The 19,421-nt window shown below is 42.7% G+C and overlaps 1 protein-coding gene across 1 annotated transcript in view; it reads right to left on the bottom strand.

The window, feature by feature from the left end:
- LOC144693674 (beta-arrestin-1-like) overlaps positions 1–17,903 on the bottom strand; it is a 49,168-nt gene extending 31,265 nt beyond the window's left edge. Inside the window, exons 1-5 of the mRNA XM_078563551.1 lie at positions 17,772–17,903; positions 13,478–13,622; positions 7,573–7,633; positions 5,420–5,464; positions 2,561–2,760 (exon numbers count right to left, since the gene is read on the bottom strand). Of these exons, the coding sequence (XP_078419677.1) occupies positions 2,561–2,760; positions 5,420–5,464; positions 7,573–7,633; positions 13,478–13,594 (423 nt within the window). The 5' untranslated portion in view covers positions 13,595–13,622; positions 17,772–17,903. The remainder of the gene's footprint in view (positions 1–2,560; positions 2,761–5,419; positions 5,465–7,572; positions 7,634–13,477; positions 13,623–17,771) is intronic.
- Positions 17,904–19,421: the final 1,518 nt, after the last annotated feature.

Genomic DNA, 19,421 nt, shown 5'->3' with positions numbered 1-19,421 from the left:
TGGACACATTGCTGTAATCTTCCTACCAATTACATTAAATCTATACCCTCTTGTTGTTGATCTCTCTGCTAATGGAAATCAGTCCTTCTAAATCCACTCTATCCAGGCACCTCTTAATTTTGTAAATCTCAAGTTGCCCCTCAACTTCTTCTCCTTCAAAGAAAACAGCTCTAACCTATCCGATCTTTCTTCATAGCTAAAATTTTCAAATCTTGGAAACATTCCCATAAATCTTTTCTATAACCTCTTTTGTGCAATTGCATCCTTCCTGTAATGTTGTGGCCAGAACTGTACATGGTACTCTAGCTGCGGTCCAACCAGTGTTCTCTACAATTCTAGCATAATATCCCTGCTCTTATACTCTAGGCCTTGGCCAATAAAGGAAAGTATCCCATGGGTAGAATTTTCCCCCTGTTGTGGGGGGTTGTGCGGGGGCGGATGCAGACCCGGTCAGTGCACCCGATTGGGTCCGCGCCGCCATTTTATGTGGGCGGGCCAATTTAGGCCCGCCCAGTGTGACGCACACCCGGAAGCGCTGTGCGCTCCCTGTGCGATGGGGGGGCGGTGGGGGGGGGGGTGGCGTGGATACCCTGAGTTGGCTTGTAAAAGAGTGCAGAAATCTACCTGAAGCACAGGGGTGCCTCAGGGAGATTAGTTTTAAGTTTTAACAGTTCAATAAAGTGTTGAAAAAAATTTTATGACATGTCCTCTCATCTGAAACTATCACATGAGCTGGGGCATGTGCATTATTTTTCAATAAAAATTTTTGTGAAAATTTAAAATCATTCATGAAACCTCATCCCACCTATGGATGAGGTTCCATGAAAAATGCGAAGGCCGTCTGGGCTCTTTGCCTGCCCGCCAACCTTAAGGTTGGACAGGCAGCTTCATTAATTATTTTAATTGTTAGTTAACTGGCCTTTGACAGTTCGGCAGGCACACAGCTGAGTCAGCTGCGCGCCCGCCGAACTGAAAATCTAAATGACGCACGGTGACGTTGGGACACATGCCCGATGTCACCCCGCATCATTTTATGCCTCGGCGAGCGGGCCCCGCCCCTGCTCGCCGAGCCAAAGATTCTCCCCCATATGTCTTCTTAACCATTTATCTATCTGCCCTCCTACCTTCAAGGGTCTGTGGACATTTACTCCAATGTCCATACATTTCTCCACACTCTCGGAATCCTACCATTTGTTGTATATTCCCTTGCCTTGTTTGTCCTCTCCAAATGCATTACCTCACACTTCTCTGGACTGAATTCTGTTTTCCACTTTTCTACCCACCTGACCAGTCTATTGATATCTTCCTGCGGTCTACACCTTTCTTCCTCACGAGCAACAACACAGCAATTTTTGTATCATCTGCAAATTTCTTAATCATAGCTCCTACATTTAAGTCTAAGTCATTGATATATACCATGTATAGCAAAGGATCCAGTACTGAGCCCTGCAGAATCCCATTCGAAATAGCTTTCCTGTCACAAAACACCAGTCAATAATTACCCCTTGCTTTTGTCACTGGGCCAATTTTGGATCCAACTTTCCACTTTTCCTTGGATCCAAGAGCTTTTAATTTTCAGACAAGTCTGCCATGTGTGACCTTGTTAAAAGCCTTGGGGAAATCCATGTAGACTACATCAAATGTGCTACCTTCATCGACCCTGCTGTTATGGCAAATAACCCACTCCCCACAGTAGCAAGACTCTCTTCAGAGTGCCCAATTTGCACAGGGAGTACAACATTTCAACTTAAGTAGGCAGGACACACAAGAGAACATTCTTTATGGAGTCAGCATGAATGGCATGAGGTTAGCAGCAGTCGCACTGTGGCAGGACTAGAAGTTTAGTTGTTATTGCTCAGCTGAAACTGATCACTTTGTGTGTCCTTCCCTCTGCTGCCTCTTTGGCAATATTTTTAAAAATCATTCTCAGGATGTGGGCGTTGCTGGCCAGGCCAGCATTTATCGTTCATCTCTAATTGCTGTAGAGAAGGTGATGGTGAGCTGCCTTCTTGAGTTGAACTGAGGGAAGTTAAGAGTCAATCAGATTCCTGGAGCTGGGAGTCGTGTGGAGGCCAGGCTGTGTATAGACAACAGATTTCCTTCCTTGAAGGAATTACTGAACCAAATGGGGTTTTATGGCAATTTGGTAGTTTCATTTACCATTACAGACACTAGCATATCTTATTCCAGATTTTGTTTAATTGAATTTAAATTCCCTCGGCTGTCATAGTGGGATTTGAACTCATTCTCTGGATCATCAGTCAAGGCCTCTGGATTTATAACTAGTCCAGAGACATAACCACTCTGCCACCATACCCCCAATTCATTGGCAGGCAGGAGCGGCATGGATCTAGCAACAGTTTAATTCATTTTAGCAAAACCTCAACTCTGAACCATGCTGGGACCCAGGGTGTATGAGGGACCAAGAGTATGCAGTATTGAAAAGCAGCTGTGCCAGGTTAAGCCATTACAAGCATCAAAAATAATCAAATAGCCTTTTAGCTCCTCCCCAGTGACAAGGATGGCAGTAACTCTCAGACTTCTCAAGGGAGAGAAATACCTGGAAGTAGAATGAATAAGCTTTATCTCCAAACTTCCTTTCTAAATGCTCTTGCAACTTGGTTTGGGGTTTAGGCTTTTCTCCCGAGGGAGGAGGATAGATTTGCAACGTGGTCATATACAGGTCTCGTCTGAACTTCAACCCACAAACATCCATATCCTCACGTCCATAGCGGAATGCACAGTGCAGTCTGCAAAAAACTGAAACAACGATCCAGAAGTAATAGTGGGCTGACATCAGCAACAAACAACGTTCAAAATAATTCTGCAACTTGTACTACAAGGATATTTCATTAAAGCTCCCTACTGCAGGTTGTCTCAGAGTAGACCTGTATTCAGTTCAATGAGTTATTGTTCACTAGTTGGCTCATGACATGACATAATGAGGTTTACACCTATGGCTTCCTGTGCTCTGAGTTCTTAATTTCAGCAGTCCCACCAATTCTTCTTCCCACCTGAGGGTCACCAAATCCCATTGTGTACATTTTTCAATAATTTCTGGCATTTATGAATGTCGGGCTATGCCATCATCCACTGCAATCGTGAAAGTGGTCTTTTAAAGCTTTAGCAAACATAATTTAATATACAGTTTTTGGTACTGCTATAGATACTTGGACAATCTTTCCATTGCTGTCTACTGTGTTGGAAAGCAAGATAAAACATCTGTAAATCACACAGCTAGGTGGCCTGTGAAAAGAGGAAGAGAGGAAAGGAGAATCAAATAAATAAAAATAGAAGATGCTGGAAATATTCAGCAAGTCAGGCAGCATCTGTGGAGAGAAACAGGGTTTCATCAGGCAAGCACCTTCAATAATCAAAGCCTTTACACCTACTGGGCCGCCTGTGAACTGCTCAGACATGAGATTAATTGGGGTGGTAGATTGGAGTGTCAATCTGAGAATATAAATATAGGGTTGTAAACTGAGTATCTTCAGTCTATTAGAACTAGGCTATTCAAAGTCTCATTTCAAAGACTGAAGATACTAAAGTGGGTAACTGACTGGCCCTGTGATTGGGCCTGGCACTGCATGGCCAAGGTACACCCAAACCAAGACACCCAGAGATCAATACAAATTGGCCAAGGGCTTCATCTGCATCTCCAGGTTGAGTTGGTCACACTACAATAGACAGCTCGCCCAGTTGGAAATGTGAATTTCACACACTCTGAGCCTCACACACACTGAAATGCGAATTTAGAGGGAATTGTCATTTAGGTAGTGTCCCCCAGTTCAAAGCCAGGAGAGGCTTAGAGCAAGCCATATGAAGCAGGGTGAAATCACAACACAATAAGGGCAACATCATGCTCCTCCTAGCTCTACCTGAATGAGATTTTTTTTTCACAAATTAACAAACACAAATTAGAAGGATTCTGAAGAATACTGACCAGGGCAGGCTTGACGTTGGTTCTGCTGATTACAAACTCCAATGGTACCTTCAAACAGGCTCCTAGTTAGCCTGTTCAAGGAACCTTACCCATGTTTATAACATCTGCCCAGGATGTCTAAAAAATGGGCCTCAGGAATTTAACAATGTATTCAATAGCTGTGAAAGTTGGGTGCAGAATGTTTCAAGGCGAAATTGGTATGTTTTGTACCCAACATACAACCTTGAAAGGGGTGCACCACATACCAATGTGTGCCCCAACACCTCAATGTTATTACCCATTTGCACTTACACATGTGAGGACACAGGTGCATGCAGAAGATATCTGTCTGTACATGTGTGTGCATGGCTTATTGTGTGTACATATGAGCAGGACAAAAGAGGCTATAATTTTGTCTTGGGAAGTTGAATAAAACAGGTGATAGTGAATCAGCAGTCTGTTTTATACTGAACCCAATCGGCTCTTTAATTGACATAAATGAAATCAGGGTGAGCGTTCAATGTGTGAGGGTACAGAGTGTGAGGATTCAGAGTGTGTAAGGGTTCAGAGTATGAGTGTTCAGAGTGTGTGAGGGTTCAGAATGTGAGGGTTCAGAGTGTGAGTGTTCAGAGTGTGAAAGGGTTCAGAATGTGTAAGAGTTCAGAGTGTGAGTGTTCAGAGTATGAGAGGGTTCAGCGTGTGTGAGGGTTCAGAGTGTAAGAGAGTTCAGAGTGTGTGAGGATTCAGAGTGTCAGAGTTCAGAGTGTGTGAGGGTTCAGAATGTGAGTGTTCAGAGTATGAGAGGGTTCAGAGTGTGTGAGGGTTCAGAGTGTGAGTGTTCAGAGTGTGTAAGGGTTCAGAGTGTGTAAGGGTTCAGAGTATGAGAGGGTTCAGAGTGTGTGAGGGTTCAGAGTGTCAGAGTTCAGAGTGTAAGAGAGTTCAGAGTGTGTGAGGATACAGAGTGTCAGAGTTCAGTGTGTGAGGGTTCAGAGTGTGTAAGGATTCAGAGTGTGAGAAGGTTTAGAGTGTGTAAGAGTTCAGAATATGAGGGTTCAGAGTATGAGAAGGTTCAGAATGTGAGAGGGTTCAGAATGTGTAAGGGTTCAGAGTGTGAGGGTTCAGAGTGTGAGGGTTCAGAGTGTGAGGGTTCAGAGTGTGTGAGGGTTCAGAGTGTGAGGGTTCAGAGTGTGAGGGTTCAGAGTTTGAGGGTTCAGAGTGTGTGAGGCTCAGAGTGTGTGAGGGTTGAGTGTGAATGTGTGGCTTTGTGTCTGTGAGGTTTTGTGTCTTTGAGGTTTTGTTGTTTGTGAGGCTCAGTGTGTATCAAGCACAGTCTGCAAGTGCGATGTTTTCTATTTTTGATTTGATTATTATTGCAGCCCTCAAACAATTAATGTCAGTTGGCCTCACTTCTCTGATTAGACAAGCCTACAGAAAGGCAAGAATCTGAGCAGGTAGTTCAGATGGTTATTTTGTTCAACAAAGAGAGGGATTTCTCACCTTTCATATCCTTTATGTAGCCAGTATCCAATACAATCACACCATCTGCAGAGAAACAAGATAAGGTCAGTTACTGAAACCAGCCCTGGCCACGCGGCCTGTTTCATCCAGCACCAACCGGCCTTCTCATTAACCAGCTCAGGAACACCATGTGATTCATACAGTAACAGTCCCAGATCTCCTATTAACAAACTCAGGGACACTCTATCAATCAGGCCGAGTGCCAGTCCTCTCACTAACCACTGTGATTCAGCCCAGATTCAGTGCCAACCCTCCCAGCCACCAATCCTGGGATGCTATGTGGAACAATGCCCGCTGCCAATCCTGCCAACAATCTGTCTTGGGGCATTGTGTGGTATGTACTGTTATTGGAGTTAGATCACATTGGATAGATTTTATTGGGAATGGATTACAGAAGAAAAGTTTTATATTGTGGGGGAGTAATTTGTTCACATAGAGCTGCTTCTAGTGGCACCTCACGGACCACGTCGATTCCAAGGCTGGTTGGGGGATCGGGGGGTGGGGATGGCTGCAAGCACTGCCACAGGCTGCCACCTGAATGGCCTGTGCAGTTTCCTCAATGCTATCAATCAGGAAACCAGTGCAGGTGGCACTGGTGGCACTACAACTACCTGACCTCCAGGAATCGACATAATGTCTGCATGGCACCGATGGAAGCGGGGCTACATAAATGAATTTCTCCGCTGCATTATATAGCTACATTATTTGGGAGATGGACATTGATGATATATTATATTGGAGATCTGTAAGTTTGGGGGTGGATTATGTTGGAGATGGGTTTTATTGGGGAAAAATTATATTGGAGATAGATTGAATTGGGGAAAAATATTGAATTATATCAGAAAAATATTACATTAGGTATATTATATAGATGAATTATGTTGGAGCTGTTTTATTTTCAGGATGGATTATTATTTTTTATTTGTTCATGGGGTGTGGGTATCACTAACTGGGCCAGTGTTTATTGCCCATCCCTAATTGCCTTGCGCAGAGGGCATTTAAGAGTCAACCATATTGTTGTGGGTCTGGAGTCATGTGTAGGCCAGATCAGGTAAGGACAGCAGATTTCCTTCCCTAAAGGACATGAGCGAGCTAGATAGGTTTTTATGACAATCGGCAATGTTTTTGTGGTCATCATCAGACTTTTAATTCCATATTTTTGTTGAATTCAAATTTCACCAGCTGCCATGGTGGGATTCAAACCTGGGTCCCCAGAGCATTACCTCTCTGGAATATTAGCCCAGTGATAATACCTCTATACCACCACTTCCCTCAATGTAATTGACAATGTAATATCTTGTGGAGGGGTTATGTTGAAGGTTTTATTGTTAATGTATTATATTGGGATGGATAATGTTGGGAGGTTTATTGCATTGAAGTTGGGTTATATATCAGAAACATATTGAGTTTTATTATATTGGGGTTGTACATTATGATAATTATAAATTTGGATTGCTGAACTGTCAATAGCAGCAACCTTTTCCTGTGCTTTGTTCAGAAAGAATAGTTTGACACGTTAAAAGTTGCAAAGGTGTTTTTTCTCAGGTGTCCTTATCGGCCTCTATTTCTGAATGCCTCTTGGAATTTTAATGGAAACAGCAGGTTGATTTTTTGAGCAGATGTACTAAATATTCATAGCCCTGTTTGCCACGTTCTATTCCTAATCATTCATAATCATTCACAATGTGGTTTGTGGTTTGGTTTCCCATCTCATGTGCAAATCTGTAGTATCTCTGCGACAAAACTGATGATTTTGATGGCAATGGTGACTGATGCTGTAGAAACCTTGTTTGTACCATGAGGACAGTCCATGTTTTTCTTTGCATTGCCATCAACTCTATGCTGATCCTGTTTCCAGATTTTTTATGCTTTGCATTTCTTTTCCTTCCATGGTCATAATGACATCTCTAAATAATTGTCACATACCACCTTTTCATTAAAGATCAAGCCTGAGGAAGTTAGCATAAGCTCTTTCTCATATCAGCTAACAAACACTTAACAGGGAAACTTACACAATGCCAAGCAATTTTATTTGAAGGGCCAATTTGTTAATACTAAGAAACATGGTAATTACAGGTTAGTACACAGCTGCTACCTAAAGCAGTTGGTTCTCTGCTGGAACTTGCACTTACCCACGGCATCAGTATGGGCGACATGAGCTATAAAGTCTCTCTTGCCCAAGTAGACAGCAATCTGTGAAAGCAGAGATAAAACACTGTTAGCACAGCCCATGACTGAGATAGTCAATGCCAGTTATACCCTCTGCCTGTCACAACAATAACCTGTGCTTCTATGTAATATAATTTTATTATTGTGGTTACTCATGACCCAAGATTAAACTGAGTTTAGTTTCAGAATAAAATCCTTGCAGTTTAGAAAGAAAGAATGAAAGAACAAAAGAAAGAAAGAAAGAATGAAATAAAGTAAGACAGTGTTACTTGATTTTCCAGACAGGTTTCCCATTAGAAATATTGAACTTTATTTACAGACAGCAGCAGCAGTTACATGCTTCCATCAAGCTCCACAATTAGAAGAAGAACTCCCACTCTAAGGTTCCCATGCTGAGAGCTAATTCATTCACACTGTCATTTGAAACTATACAATTCAAGACTATACAACATAAGTCTTAAAGCTACAGTCATTACATTCCTTAAAGCTACAATTACTACATTCCTCCCCCTTTAAAATTTTTGAACAGTTTGTATTTACAAGAATATCTACCTTCATGACATTACAAATATATACACAGATTATGGAATTATAAAGTCAGTCTCTCAAGTGGTCTCTTGATCTGGGTGGAATGTCCTAGCTCCACGACTTTCGAATCTCTTACAGGATCCACATAATCTGGAACCGCAGCAACATCAAGTACCTCTTTAGGCACAGGCAGTTCAGTGTTATCTACTCCAACAGAGACATCTGGTATGTCTATCCTTGGCTGAACAATTTCAACAGGGGCCACAGGTTCTACAATGATTACAGGTGGAGCATCATTTTGTTGGGATATCTCCCTTCTTCTCAAATGTTTGCAGGTGATCTGGCCCTCTACTTCTATTGGTACAACAAGGGTCCAGTCACAGAAACTATTACACCAGGTAACCAATTCCACCCACCACCGAAGTTTTGTACATCTGCTGCTTCACCAACAGTAAATTCTCACTCATGACTATGCAAAACACAGGCAGACTTTTTAGCTTGGCTTGCGGGTGTGCTCCCGACCCGCTCGAACGTAAAATAGTGCGTGATATTTAAGTCAGCGGGTGTGCGTGAAAGTTGGAAAAGCACCCGCTGACAATTAAGAGGGCAATTAAGCCCATTAAAGTTCCAATTGTACCCGATTTTTCGTGGTCTGTCCAACCTTGCGACTGGTGGATGGGCAAATCTGCCAGGCGGACTTTGCATTTTTGATGAAACTTAATCCAAGGGCGGGATGAGGTTTCCATTATTAAATTTAAAAAAATAAAATGTATGGACAGAACTTTCATCATGTGTATGTTTAGATAACTGATTCTGATGCGTGGACAATTTTTTCTGGATTTTAAAATCTTTATTTATTGCTTTCTAAGTTCTTCAGCTCCCTGAGGCAGCTTTGTGCCTTCAGGGAGCTTTCATTCCGCACTCCCCCGCACCCGCACTTATGTCAGTACCTGCCCTCCTCCCGCCCCCACCCTGGCAGCGCTGAGCATTTCAGCATGTGTTTCATGCTGGCTGGCCAGTTAGCAGCCAGTCAGCATGAAATTGTGGTCGGGGGCTGGTCACTGGCAGCGGTCTGTCCCCCGGCTGCTCACAGGCCCACCGACCTCACCCGCACGCCGACCTAAAAATCCTGCCCAATCGGTCGCTTTTAGATTCCCTTGACTTTTTTCCACCTGCCCCTCCAAATTGGGAGGTACAAGGCTTAATCTCGTTCAGAGGCATCACATCATTAGTAGCTCTGAAGGTGTTTAACCTGTAGTAGTATGGGGTGTTGTTCATTGTCTTTTCTGAACCATCTTCCATCTTGTCTTCTTCTGTCTACCACAGAGTTTAGTCTCGTCCTTCACCTTGACTTCACAGTTGGCCTGACTTCTCTCAGGTGAAATCTCAACTTGGTTCCGTTCAGGGGTTGAGCTACTCATAGCTTCATCACCCACTTGTGTTTTGGAAAGTTCCACAACTTTTCCTTCTAATGCCTCTTTTGTTTCACTCGGCTAGTTCTTCAGCTCTTTTGTCTCCTTCTTGTAATGTTGCCTTCCTCCTGGAACCTTGAACATTGCTGCATCTTCCCTGCCAACTGGTTCTTCAGTTTTTTCACAGTGATGTTAAGTTCTTTCTGCTTCTCTTCGTAATTTTCCAGAGGTACAAACTTTGACTTGAAGGATCCTTGACGTGTGTGAAGGTCTTTCAACAGGTTTTCCTTTTCTTTGCGAGGCTCACTTGCTTCATCTTGAATTCTGTAATTCAGCAGGGTCTCCTTGAGTTTCTTCTGCTGTTCTTCCATGCTGCTGTTTAAGAGTCTTCATTTCCTCAAGTTGCTGAATGGCTACACACTCCTTTAACATCCTGTTAACGCCCTTTGACTCTCCAAGCTCATTCTAAAGTAACTTGCTTTGTTTCTTTTCCAACTCAGAAACTCTTCCTGCTTCCTTTTGAAATCTCATTGGCCAATCAAGGTTAATTTCCCTCAAACAATGCGATCTAGAAGGCTTGGTCCTTCACCTTTTACTGCTATCATTGGGAGCTGTGCTGTTTGGTGCTTATAATAAACAGGTGCAGTGGTAATACCCTTCACTTGGATAGCTTCGTTAGTGTAAGTTTTCAATTTGGCTGAAGTCTACTCCAAATTCAATTGTTGAGTACCCTTGTTTAAATAATTGAAGGTGTGCTCTCCTACTACAGTGGTTGAAGCACCAGTGTCCACTTCCATCTTTAAAGGTTTTCTGTTTACCTGCACAGTAACAGTGATTGGCTCTGTCTTCCCTACTTTTACATTAAAGAGGGAGTAAATATCAGAATTGGTGGTTTCTGGTCCTTCCACATTATGTACTTCGATTGACTTAGTTTGCAGCCTGGGAGTGTGTCTCAATCTTGCTTTACAATGCTTCAGTATGTGCCCTCTTTAATGGCATAGCACCCCACCTCTTTAAAACAGCAAGTTTCAGGAGTATGATTGCTTCCACATCAGTAACAATTCATTTTCAGATTTGTTGCTGAGCTGTTTCCTGTATTTATTTTACATTTTCGGGTAGAGGGGACTGTCTCCTGCTTCGCGGTGGAGTCCCGGCTTTTTGTGCCACACCCAGCTGTCTGTTCCCACCCCAACTGGAAAATGGCTCCATTTTGTGCACTTTGTATAGCCTGCACATCCCATTCAGTGCTTTCCATCATGAGCGCTATTTCCAATGTTTTTTTAAATTTGAGGTTTACTTCAACTAATAAGCGTCATTGAACGGCATCATCTTGCACACTGTAGACCAAGTGAGCCCTGAACATATCACTTAGGGTTTCCCCCAAATCACAGTATTCAGTCAGTTGTTTCAAATATATGTAGCAATGGTCTCCCCCAGGACTCTAACCCTCGAATTAAACCTGAACCCCTGGATGGTGACTGAGGGTTTGGGTTGAAAGTCTCCCTTAATGAGGTCTACCAATTTACTGAAGGTCTTTGAATAGGGTGCATTCAGGGCCGTCAAACTTCGGATTAAGTTATAGATTTTACTCCTGCAAATGCTTAGGACAATTGCTCTCCTCTTTTCCTCCCCCATCATTTAATTTGCCTGGAAATAGAACCTGAGGTGTTCTACATATTGACACCAATCTGCTGTGGATGGTTTGAAGGGGTCAATCCTGCTAAAATGTGTCATATCTCGTGAGTATATCTTCCTTTGCTTCTGTTTAAACAAGATACTTAGAGTTGCTGGGCAAGGGACAATGCTGGACCCGATTTATCCTCATTATCAGTTTTTTATGGACTTGATTTTCCAGACAGGTTTCTCAGTAGAAACGTCAAACTTTATTTACGGGATGCAGCAGCAGTTACATGCTTCCATCCAGCTCCACAACTAGAAAAAGAACTCCCACTCTAAGGTTCCCCACACTTCAGTGAGTGATTCATTCATACTCTCACGTGATACTATACAATACAATAAGTCTTAAAGCTACAATTACTACAGAAAGAAATACAGAAAAAAAGAAAGAACAATTATATAGTGACCTTACATAATTTCAAGATATCACAAAGTGCTTCACAGCCAATGAAGTATTTTTTCTAAGTGGACTCATGGTTTTAATGTAGGGAATCATGGCAACCAATTTGCACAAAGCAAGGTCCCATAAAAACAATGAGATAAATGACCAGATACTCTGTTGTGGTGATGTTGGTTGGGAGGCAAAGATGTCCAGGGGAAGTCCCTTTCCTCTTCTTTGAACGGTACCATTAAATATTTTACATCCATCAGAAAGGTGAAGGGGACCATGTTTTAATTTCTCAACTGAAAGACAGCTCCTCCAACAGTGCACAACTCCCTCAGAGGGGAGATGCTGCTACACTCAAGAGTCAGTGTGGATTCTGTGCTAAAATCCTTCCATGAGGCTTGAACTTAAAACCCTCTGACTGAGAGATGAGAATGCTACCACTGGCCCAAAGCGAGTACCTGCTTGGTTACAGTCTAGAAAGGAGAAGCTGGTTAGCTGCTCTAAACTAGCTGATAAGCATTGCTCTGGTTTGCTAATTAACAGGTTACAACTCTGTTTCCTCTGGTGGCCACAGGGCAGTGAGGAAAGAAAGTTGCATAGTATGCTCTTTTAAGCAACACTTCGATAACCGGCAACTAGTTTCAAGTTTGTCTAGGGCCCTGTTTTTCTAGCCCAGCTGACTGAGAAGTGTGAAAACTCAGATCAAGCACATTTCAGGATATCTTTTTTCAAGGGATCTCTTTAATTCATGGATTTTGCTCAGCTTCCAACACGCAGGAGTTTAAAGGAACAAAGAAGTAATGTCAGTACAGGTAGCCATTGCATACAGACTCATTTCAAGGAAACGGTGAAAATATAATCACCTGCCCTATCTGAATTTAATGTTTTAAAGTGGTTTCTTGTATTTAGAAGCAAGTGCGATATGGTAGATACCACCCTCCTTTACCAATTTGTCTAATGTATAATGCACCTTATGATGTGATATTAGAGCTAGATGGTTTCAGGGTTGATCCCTACCCCTCTCTGAGTTTAGGACCACCTGAAAGATTGATCTTTAAATGTAGATGACAAAGACCTGTCCAATTTCTGCACAAATCACACATCACATTGCATTGCTGCAGATCAGTGGTTGATTACTGAAAGCAAGTACTTAGACTTTTATGACCAGAGGATATCCCAAAATGCAGCTAATGGAGTGCTTTTTTGAAGTGTAGTCACTTGTAATATATGAAATGCAGCAACCAATTTGTGCACAGCAAGCTCCCACACAGCATTGTGGTTGTGTTTACTGAGGGATACATTTCAGCCAGAATCTTGGGGACAACTCCACCGCTCCTCATTGAATACTGTTTTGGGATCTTTAAGTTCCAACTAAACTCGGTTAATGCCTCAACTGAAAGCTAACATCTCTGATAGTTCAGCACTCTCTCAACACTGCACTGAAGTGTCAGCATGGACCTAGTATAGATGTGTTGAGGTATGTTTATGCAGCATATTTAAGGCAATTGGTGTATTGATAGGCATTGCTATCTGTATATTACACTGCAATGCTCCCAGTAGAAGTGATTTCATTTGTTATTTTGTCTGTGCTGCTACTCTGGAATCTGTGCCATTTGTATTGTAAAGCCCCCACGGCAGCAGAAAAATTGCAACCTCCACTGTGCAGCTGGTTAAATGTCACCACTGTAGCTTTTGTTTTCTGGCTGTGCACCTTCCCTAATTTCAGACTGCTCGCACAGCCTGAAACTCCCACACATCAATGTGACGCTGTAGTCTTAGATGAAAAATGGAGGCCGGAAATTAGGTCGGTGAGGGGGAAAAAGAAAAGAGAGGAAAACTGAAAGCTAATTGGAGGTCACGTACCGATTTGTCACGGGTAGTCTTTTTGAAGACAATGTTTTTGGGAGCTGTAGGTGGAGAGGTCATCTTGGCAATAACCACGCTGGGAGCAGGGGTATTCTGGGTCTGGGCGTTGCTCATCTTTCCTGGTGTGTTGTGATGGAATAGACTGAGAAGCAAAAAAAGTAAAAAAGAAATGGTAAATACACAACGGCACATTCTCATTATGGCATTATTCTGTTAAAAAAGACTTCCCTTTAAAAAGATTGAAGACTGGTTAATGATAATGCTAGAAAGCAAGTGAATTGTTCACACATCAGATAATAACCTTTGCTGAAATGGCGGAGAAGGAATTCGATAAATGGCCTAAGCCGTCATTTCTAACCTTTAGTCATTAACTGAGTAACTTCCTTTACATCATGCAGTGTCCCTGTTTTATTTTTAGGGTTAATACTCAGGCATTATTCTTGTGTTCTTTGCCAAACACCACTTGTGTAAAACAAGCTCTCACTCGCTACCAACTGAAGTGTGACCTTATATACACGAATATGCATGTAAACTCTGGTAATATAGGTGAGAATTTTACATCCCTCACTGAGAGTGGGCTATTAGGTTTGGGGGATAATGGTGGGTGGGATGTTGGACACAAGCATGCCCATCACCTGCCCACCTCCACTGGAATTTTACCAGCTGCGGGGAGCTGGTGGGCGGCTCGGCCACCCTTGAGCCAATTGAGGCCCTTCAGTGGCCAAATAATGATCACTTAAGCTCTCCTTCCACAGTCGCTCGTAATTTACTAACAGCAGTGGGGAGTGGCGGTGTTGCCCCTGACACGTGATGAGACCACCAGGTGTATCCTGGCGGCCTGACCATTGGCTTGGAGATGGGATCCTCCTGTTCAGGCATTCTGGGGCCCCTTGAGGGCCCACCCATTTGAAAGAGCAGGCCCCATCTGATCACCCTGCCCAGCCTTCTGATTGCCACCAACATCCCCAATCTCACCTTGCAACCCTGCCTTACTTGCCTATTTCTCTGGCCTCCATCACTGCTCTAATTGGGGACTTGCTTCAGTCCCAGTAGTGGCTACTGCTCCCAATGGCGCTGCTGGGACTGCAGAACTGTGGCCCTCTAATTGGCTAGCAGCTTTTGGAGGTGGGACAACCTATCTCAGAGGGACTTCAGCCATTTAAATGCCTGATAATCATAAAATCTAGCCATAACTTCCAGGGCCAATGAAGGCTGGCTTGCCTTGACTTTCCAGTCAATGGATGGGAACACTATCCCACTTTAAATTCCAGCCATATACTCGGGTCAAATAGAAATCTTTCTAACTTACTGGCTATGACATACTCATTCCTGTGTTCTCTCAGAAGTCAATAATAAACATTCCATCAGACAATGTGACTCAGGTTATAAATTTTAAATCAGATTTATTAACAATAAAAATTATACAGACATAAGAAATCAATACAGTTGATTACAGAATTTGCTTGGGCAAAATAAACCAAAAGTGATAACTCTCACTAACTCCCCTAATACTTCCAAAACCTGGATCACCATCTATAATTCATGTGTAGCTGAGATGAATAGTATAAATACAATTAAGGGGAAACTACATAAGCATGTGAAGGAGAAGGGATAAAAGGTTATGTTGATCTTGAGCCCCACATTCTCAACAATATTTGTGTAAAGAAGTTTCTTCTGAATTCCCTATTTGATTTCTCGGTGACTATCATATCAATTGCCTTGGGTTTTGCTCTACCCTACAAATGGAAATATTCTGCTGGTTCTACTCTTCAAAATATTTCATAATTTTGAAGATCTCTATCAGGTCATCCCTCAGCCTTCTCTTTTAATGGGACAGGAGACCAGGTCTGTTAATCCTTTCCTGATAGGTATAACCTCACAGTTCTGATATCATCCTTGTTAAGCTTTTTTATACTCTCTCCAGTTCTTCTATATTCGTTTTCTAATATGATGAGCAGAACTGCACACAATACTCCAAGTGTGGTCTATGCAACGTTCAATACAGGTTTAGCATAACTTCTCTACTTCTCAATTCCATCCTTCTACAAATAGATACTAATGTTTGGTTTGCTTCTTTAAAGACCTAACTAATCTGTATTGCTCTTTTAAGTGATTTGTGCATGTATACTACCAGACCCCTTTGCTTCTCTATCCTGTTTAGATTTGTATTTTCTAAATTAAATGTGACCACATTATTTTTCTCATCAAAATGTAATATCTCAGTTATCAGTATTGGCATGTATTTGGAAATTATATGCCCATTCTGCAAGTTAATTCATGGGCAGAATTTTACCCTTGGCGTGCGGGCTCGGCAGGGGCAGTCAGGAAGCTGACTGCTGCCCACGATCGGGCCCAGAAGGCAATTTCATGCTGGCGACCCAATCAAGGCCCGTTCAGCGTGAAACACGAGCGGCAGCGCTTAGCGCTGCCTGTGCAGGCGGGGGAAGGAGGGCGAGCGGGCCAAGCGCGAATATTGCACATGCTCGTGAGTGCATGCTACATAATCTCCCTGAGGCACGGAACTGCCTCGGGGAGGTGAAGCCGTATGAAAAATAGAAAAATAAAAAAAAATGTAGTGAAACATGTCCCCTCATGTGACTCTGTCACATCAGCAGGGACATGTTATTAATGAAAAATGAAAGTTTTTATTTTATTATTATTTGCTTTTGGAAACCTCATCCTGCCCATGGATGAGGTTTCCAAAAAAGTGCAAAGGCTGCTTGGCATTTTCGCCTGCCCACCAACCATGAGGTTGGGCAGGCAGCGAAAAATTTATTTCAATTAGCTTTTTAATGGCCTTAATAAGCCTCTTAATTGTTGGAGGGTGCACTGCCGACTCCGGCATGCGCCCGCCAATGGAAATTTTGTGCGAATGCCTGATGAATTTGAGACATTTGAATACACGTCACATATTCTAAAACATGGCACAGCATTCTAGAGTGTGGGAAATTTTAAGAAAAAGCCCATTGGGTCCAGCAAACCTGACCTTATGGGTCACCTAATCTACCAACCTTGTTGCCATATCCCTTGACCTTGTCTGTCTATCTTCTCACCAGATTCATCAAACCCACCTACTACCTTCTCACCTCATTCTACAGTTCCTTCTCTCAAAAGGAACACATATGATTCTCTTCTGGTCCAATTTGAATGTTTCAAAATCCTTCCCTACGAACCTATTCCATCATTTACCCTTTGGGTGATAAAGTTTTCCTGACTCTCCTTCTTAGTCTTAACTTCAATTCCCCGGGGATTTGAACACCTTGTCACAGGGATTAATGTTCCTGAATCAATTTTGTTAATTCCTTTAATAATTCTGAAAATTTTGGTTACAGCTACCTAACATCTCCTCATTCCTGACTTTCTCAACCTTAAAATAAAAGTTATGGTAAAATTGCACTTTCGGAGCCTTTTATAGATTAACACTGCTGGAATTGAATAGTACAGGCAAAATATTTAATAATCATTCAAAATTAAAATATTTCACCTTTTATTTCAAGATTTTTCTCTAATTATTCTGTTTACTTGCTATGAAACAAGCAGCTGACAAATACAGAAAGGCCATTTAAACCCATGCAACATGCTGGTTCTCATCTCCCAGGGCAGAATTTTACATTCGGCTTGTGGGCGCACACCCGATACACTGGAACGTAATATGATGTGCGATGGCATCAGGCGTGCGTCCCAATATCATCCTGCTGTCTCGTGATATTTCATTCAGCAGGCGCGCGCCGGAGTCAGCTGCACGCCCGCCGATAATTGAAAGGCCTAATAACAAACTAATTAACTTCAAATTTATGCTATCTGTCCAACCTAATGGTTGGGCAAAAAGGCCAAGCGGCCTTTATGTTTTTTAGGAAACCTCATCCACAAGCGGGAGGAGGCTTCCTAAAGTTATTACAAATTAAATAAAACTTTTATTTGAAAAATAAAAACATGTCCCATCTCATGTGACACAGTCACATGAGGAGGCATGTTTCATTAAATTTTTAATGTATTTATTTACTTTTTTGAAAAGCATTTCAATCTCCCTGAAGCAGCTTTGTGCCTCAGGGAGATTGAAGCCCTCTTCCGCGCGCGTTTGCGAAAAAGCGTTGGACCCGACTCTCCGTCCTGCCCCCGCCCACACAGGTAGCGCTCAGCGCTACTGCTCGCAATCCACGCTGGGCGGGCCTTAATTGGTGGTCGGCTCTGCAACCGGCCACGCCGATCCCATCCAACCAATGTAAAATCCTGGCCCCAGTTTATCCATCAACCTGATTTAACATAGGACAGGTACATTTTAACAAAATACCTCAAACAGCCAACCTCAGTCTGGGACTGAAAGACCAACAGTGTCTTGAAAATTCCCTTTCTTCCTTCAGATATCTCAGTCAGTGAGCGGGACGAACCTTTGTCTTAAGATGAACTATTGAAATACTTACTGATAGTTGCAGGTCAGCGATTATACAAATTTGTAGTCACAACATGTGTCAGCATTTGAGTGGATTACAGTTTGTGATAAGGAGACAATGTAAGTACAACAAATCCTTCCCAAGGTTACAACTCCATATTATAAAGCTTCTTTTAATAATCTTTTAATTGTCCTATTGTACGCAAAAGATTTACAATGTCCTCTTTCCATGAATTTCTGAGCAGAATATGGTGGAGGAAAGAAAGGGACCATTTTCCCACCCACTGGTGACCTTCATTATTCTTGTAATAATATGCAAATGATGAACAGCTGTCGCTGACAGATTTGCCCAGGGAATGTCCATCTAATCAATTTGAAAGTCTTGACATTTGTTTTGAGTTTATGCCAATTCTACAGTGGATGCAAGAGTGCTGGTGTGTTACAGCCATTCTTCATCCCCATTGCAGGTGAGCACTACCTAGGAATCTTGCTAAAATTATAACAAGACCACAAAGTTGGAAAATTAGTTGAGGTCAGAAGTGCATTTTTGTGGTGGGGAGAAGTCCTGTCACGCTGGAGATGCATCCCAATTCCTGTGGCCCAGGGGCCGGATCTGGCCCATTGTATTTTTTCATCCAGCCCGTAGGGAGATTTCAAAATCCCAGCCCTGTGCCCCTCCGCGTGCTGCACTCTGGGCCAGCCGCCACCATGTTCTAATGCCTGAGCCTTGGCCGCAGTCACCAGAGGCCCAGGCTGTGGGGAGAGGACAAGAGAGCGAAGCCTGAGATCCAGGAGCAGGAGCAAGAGCACAGGGTAGGGATGGGAAGCTCAGGTGGCGAAGTGTGAGTAACCCGGACAGCCACAGTGGGTAACCAACTCAAGTGCCTTAATAGGAAAGATCTGAGAACAGATGTCCAGGTCAACCATGACTAGGATGGTCAGATTGATGTGTGCTGTCGGGGAAGATGAGAATAAAGGAGGACAGGAAAAATTAATTTTATACCATGGAACAGAAAGAAGACAAACAAGTACTTTAGCATTCTTTATCTACTTCTAATAACTTCCTATTAAGTTGTCTGCTTTTCAAAAGGGCAGTCAGTGTTCTAAATGTTCAAATCTCAACTCAGAGAACTTAACTTTCCAGATAGATATGACAACAGAGATACAATCTTTTCCAGGATAGAGGAACTTTTTGGGATAACGCAGAAATTAGAAGTTCCACACTATAAACTTTATAGTGGGTAACCTGGGGCGGGGAAGAAAGGGACCAGGTCACCTGACTCCATCACAGAGAGAGATGTAGACAGAGTGGGAAAGGAGAGAGAGACACACACCGACAAAATGGGAAAGGAGAGAGACAAAGAGAGAGAATGGGAAAGGAAACAAGCAAAAAGTTGAGCTGAATTTCAGGAGTGCTGTGATTGAGACACAGAAGCTGTGCTACTCATCAAGGAAAAGCGAACTCAGCCACTGCTTTAATGTAGCTCTCTCCTGGCCTAGCCTGAACTGTCATTAGCCAGTGCGACAATGACTGGTCTTGGTCACTATCCA

This window comes from Cetorhinus maximus, chromosome 19, assembly GCF_964194155.1.
Source record: "Cetorhinus maximus chromosome 19, sCetMax3.hap1.1, whole genome shotgun sequence".
In the NCBI taxonomy this organism is placed as follows: domain Eukaryota; kingdom Metazoa; phylum Chordata; class Chondrichthyes; order Lamniformes; family Cetorhinidae; genus Cetorhinus; species Cetorhinus maximus.
The sequence above is the reverse complement of the archived record's forward strand: the minus strand, read 5'-3'. Positions and strand labels throughout refer to the sequence as shown.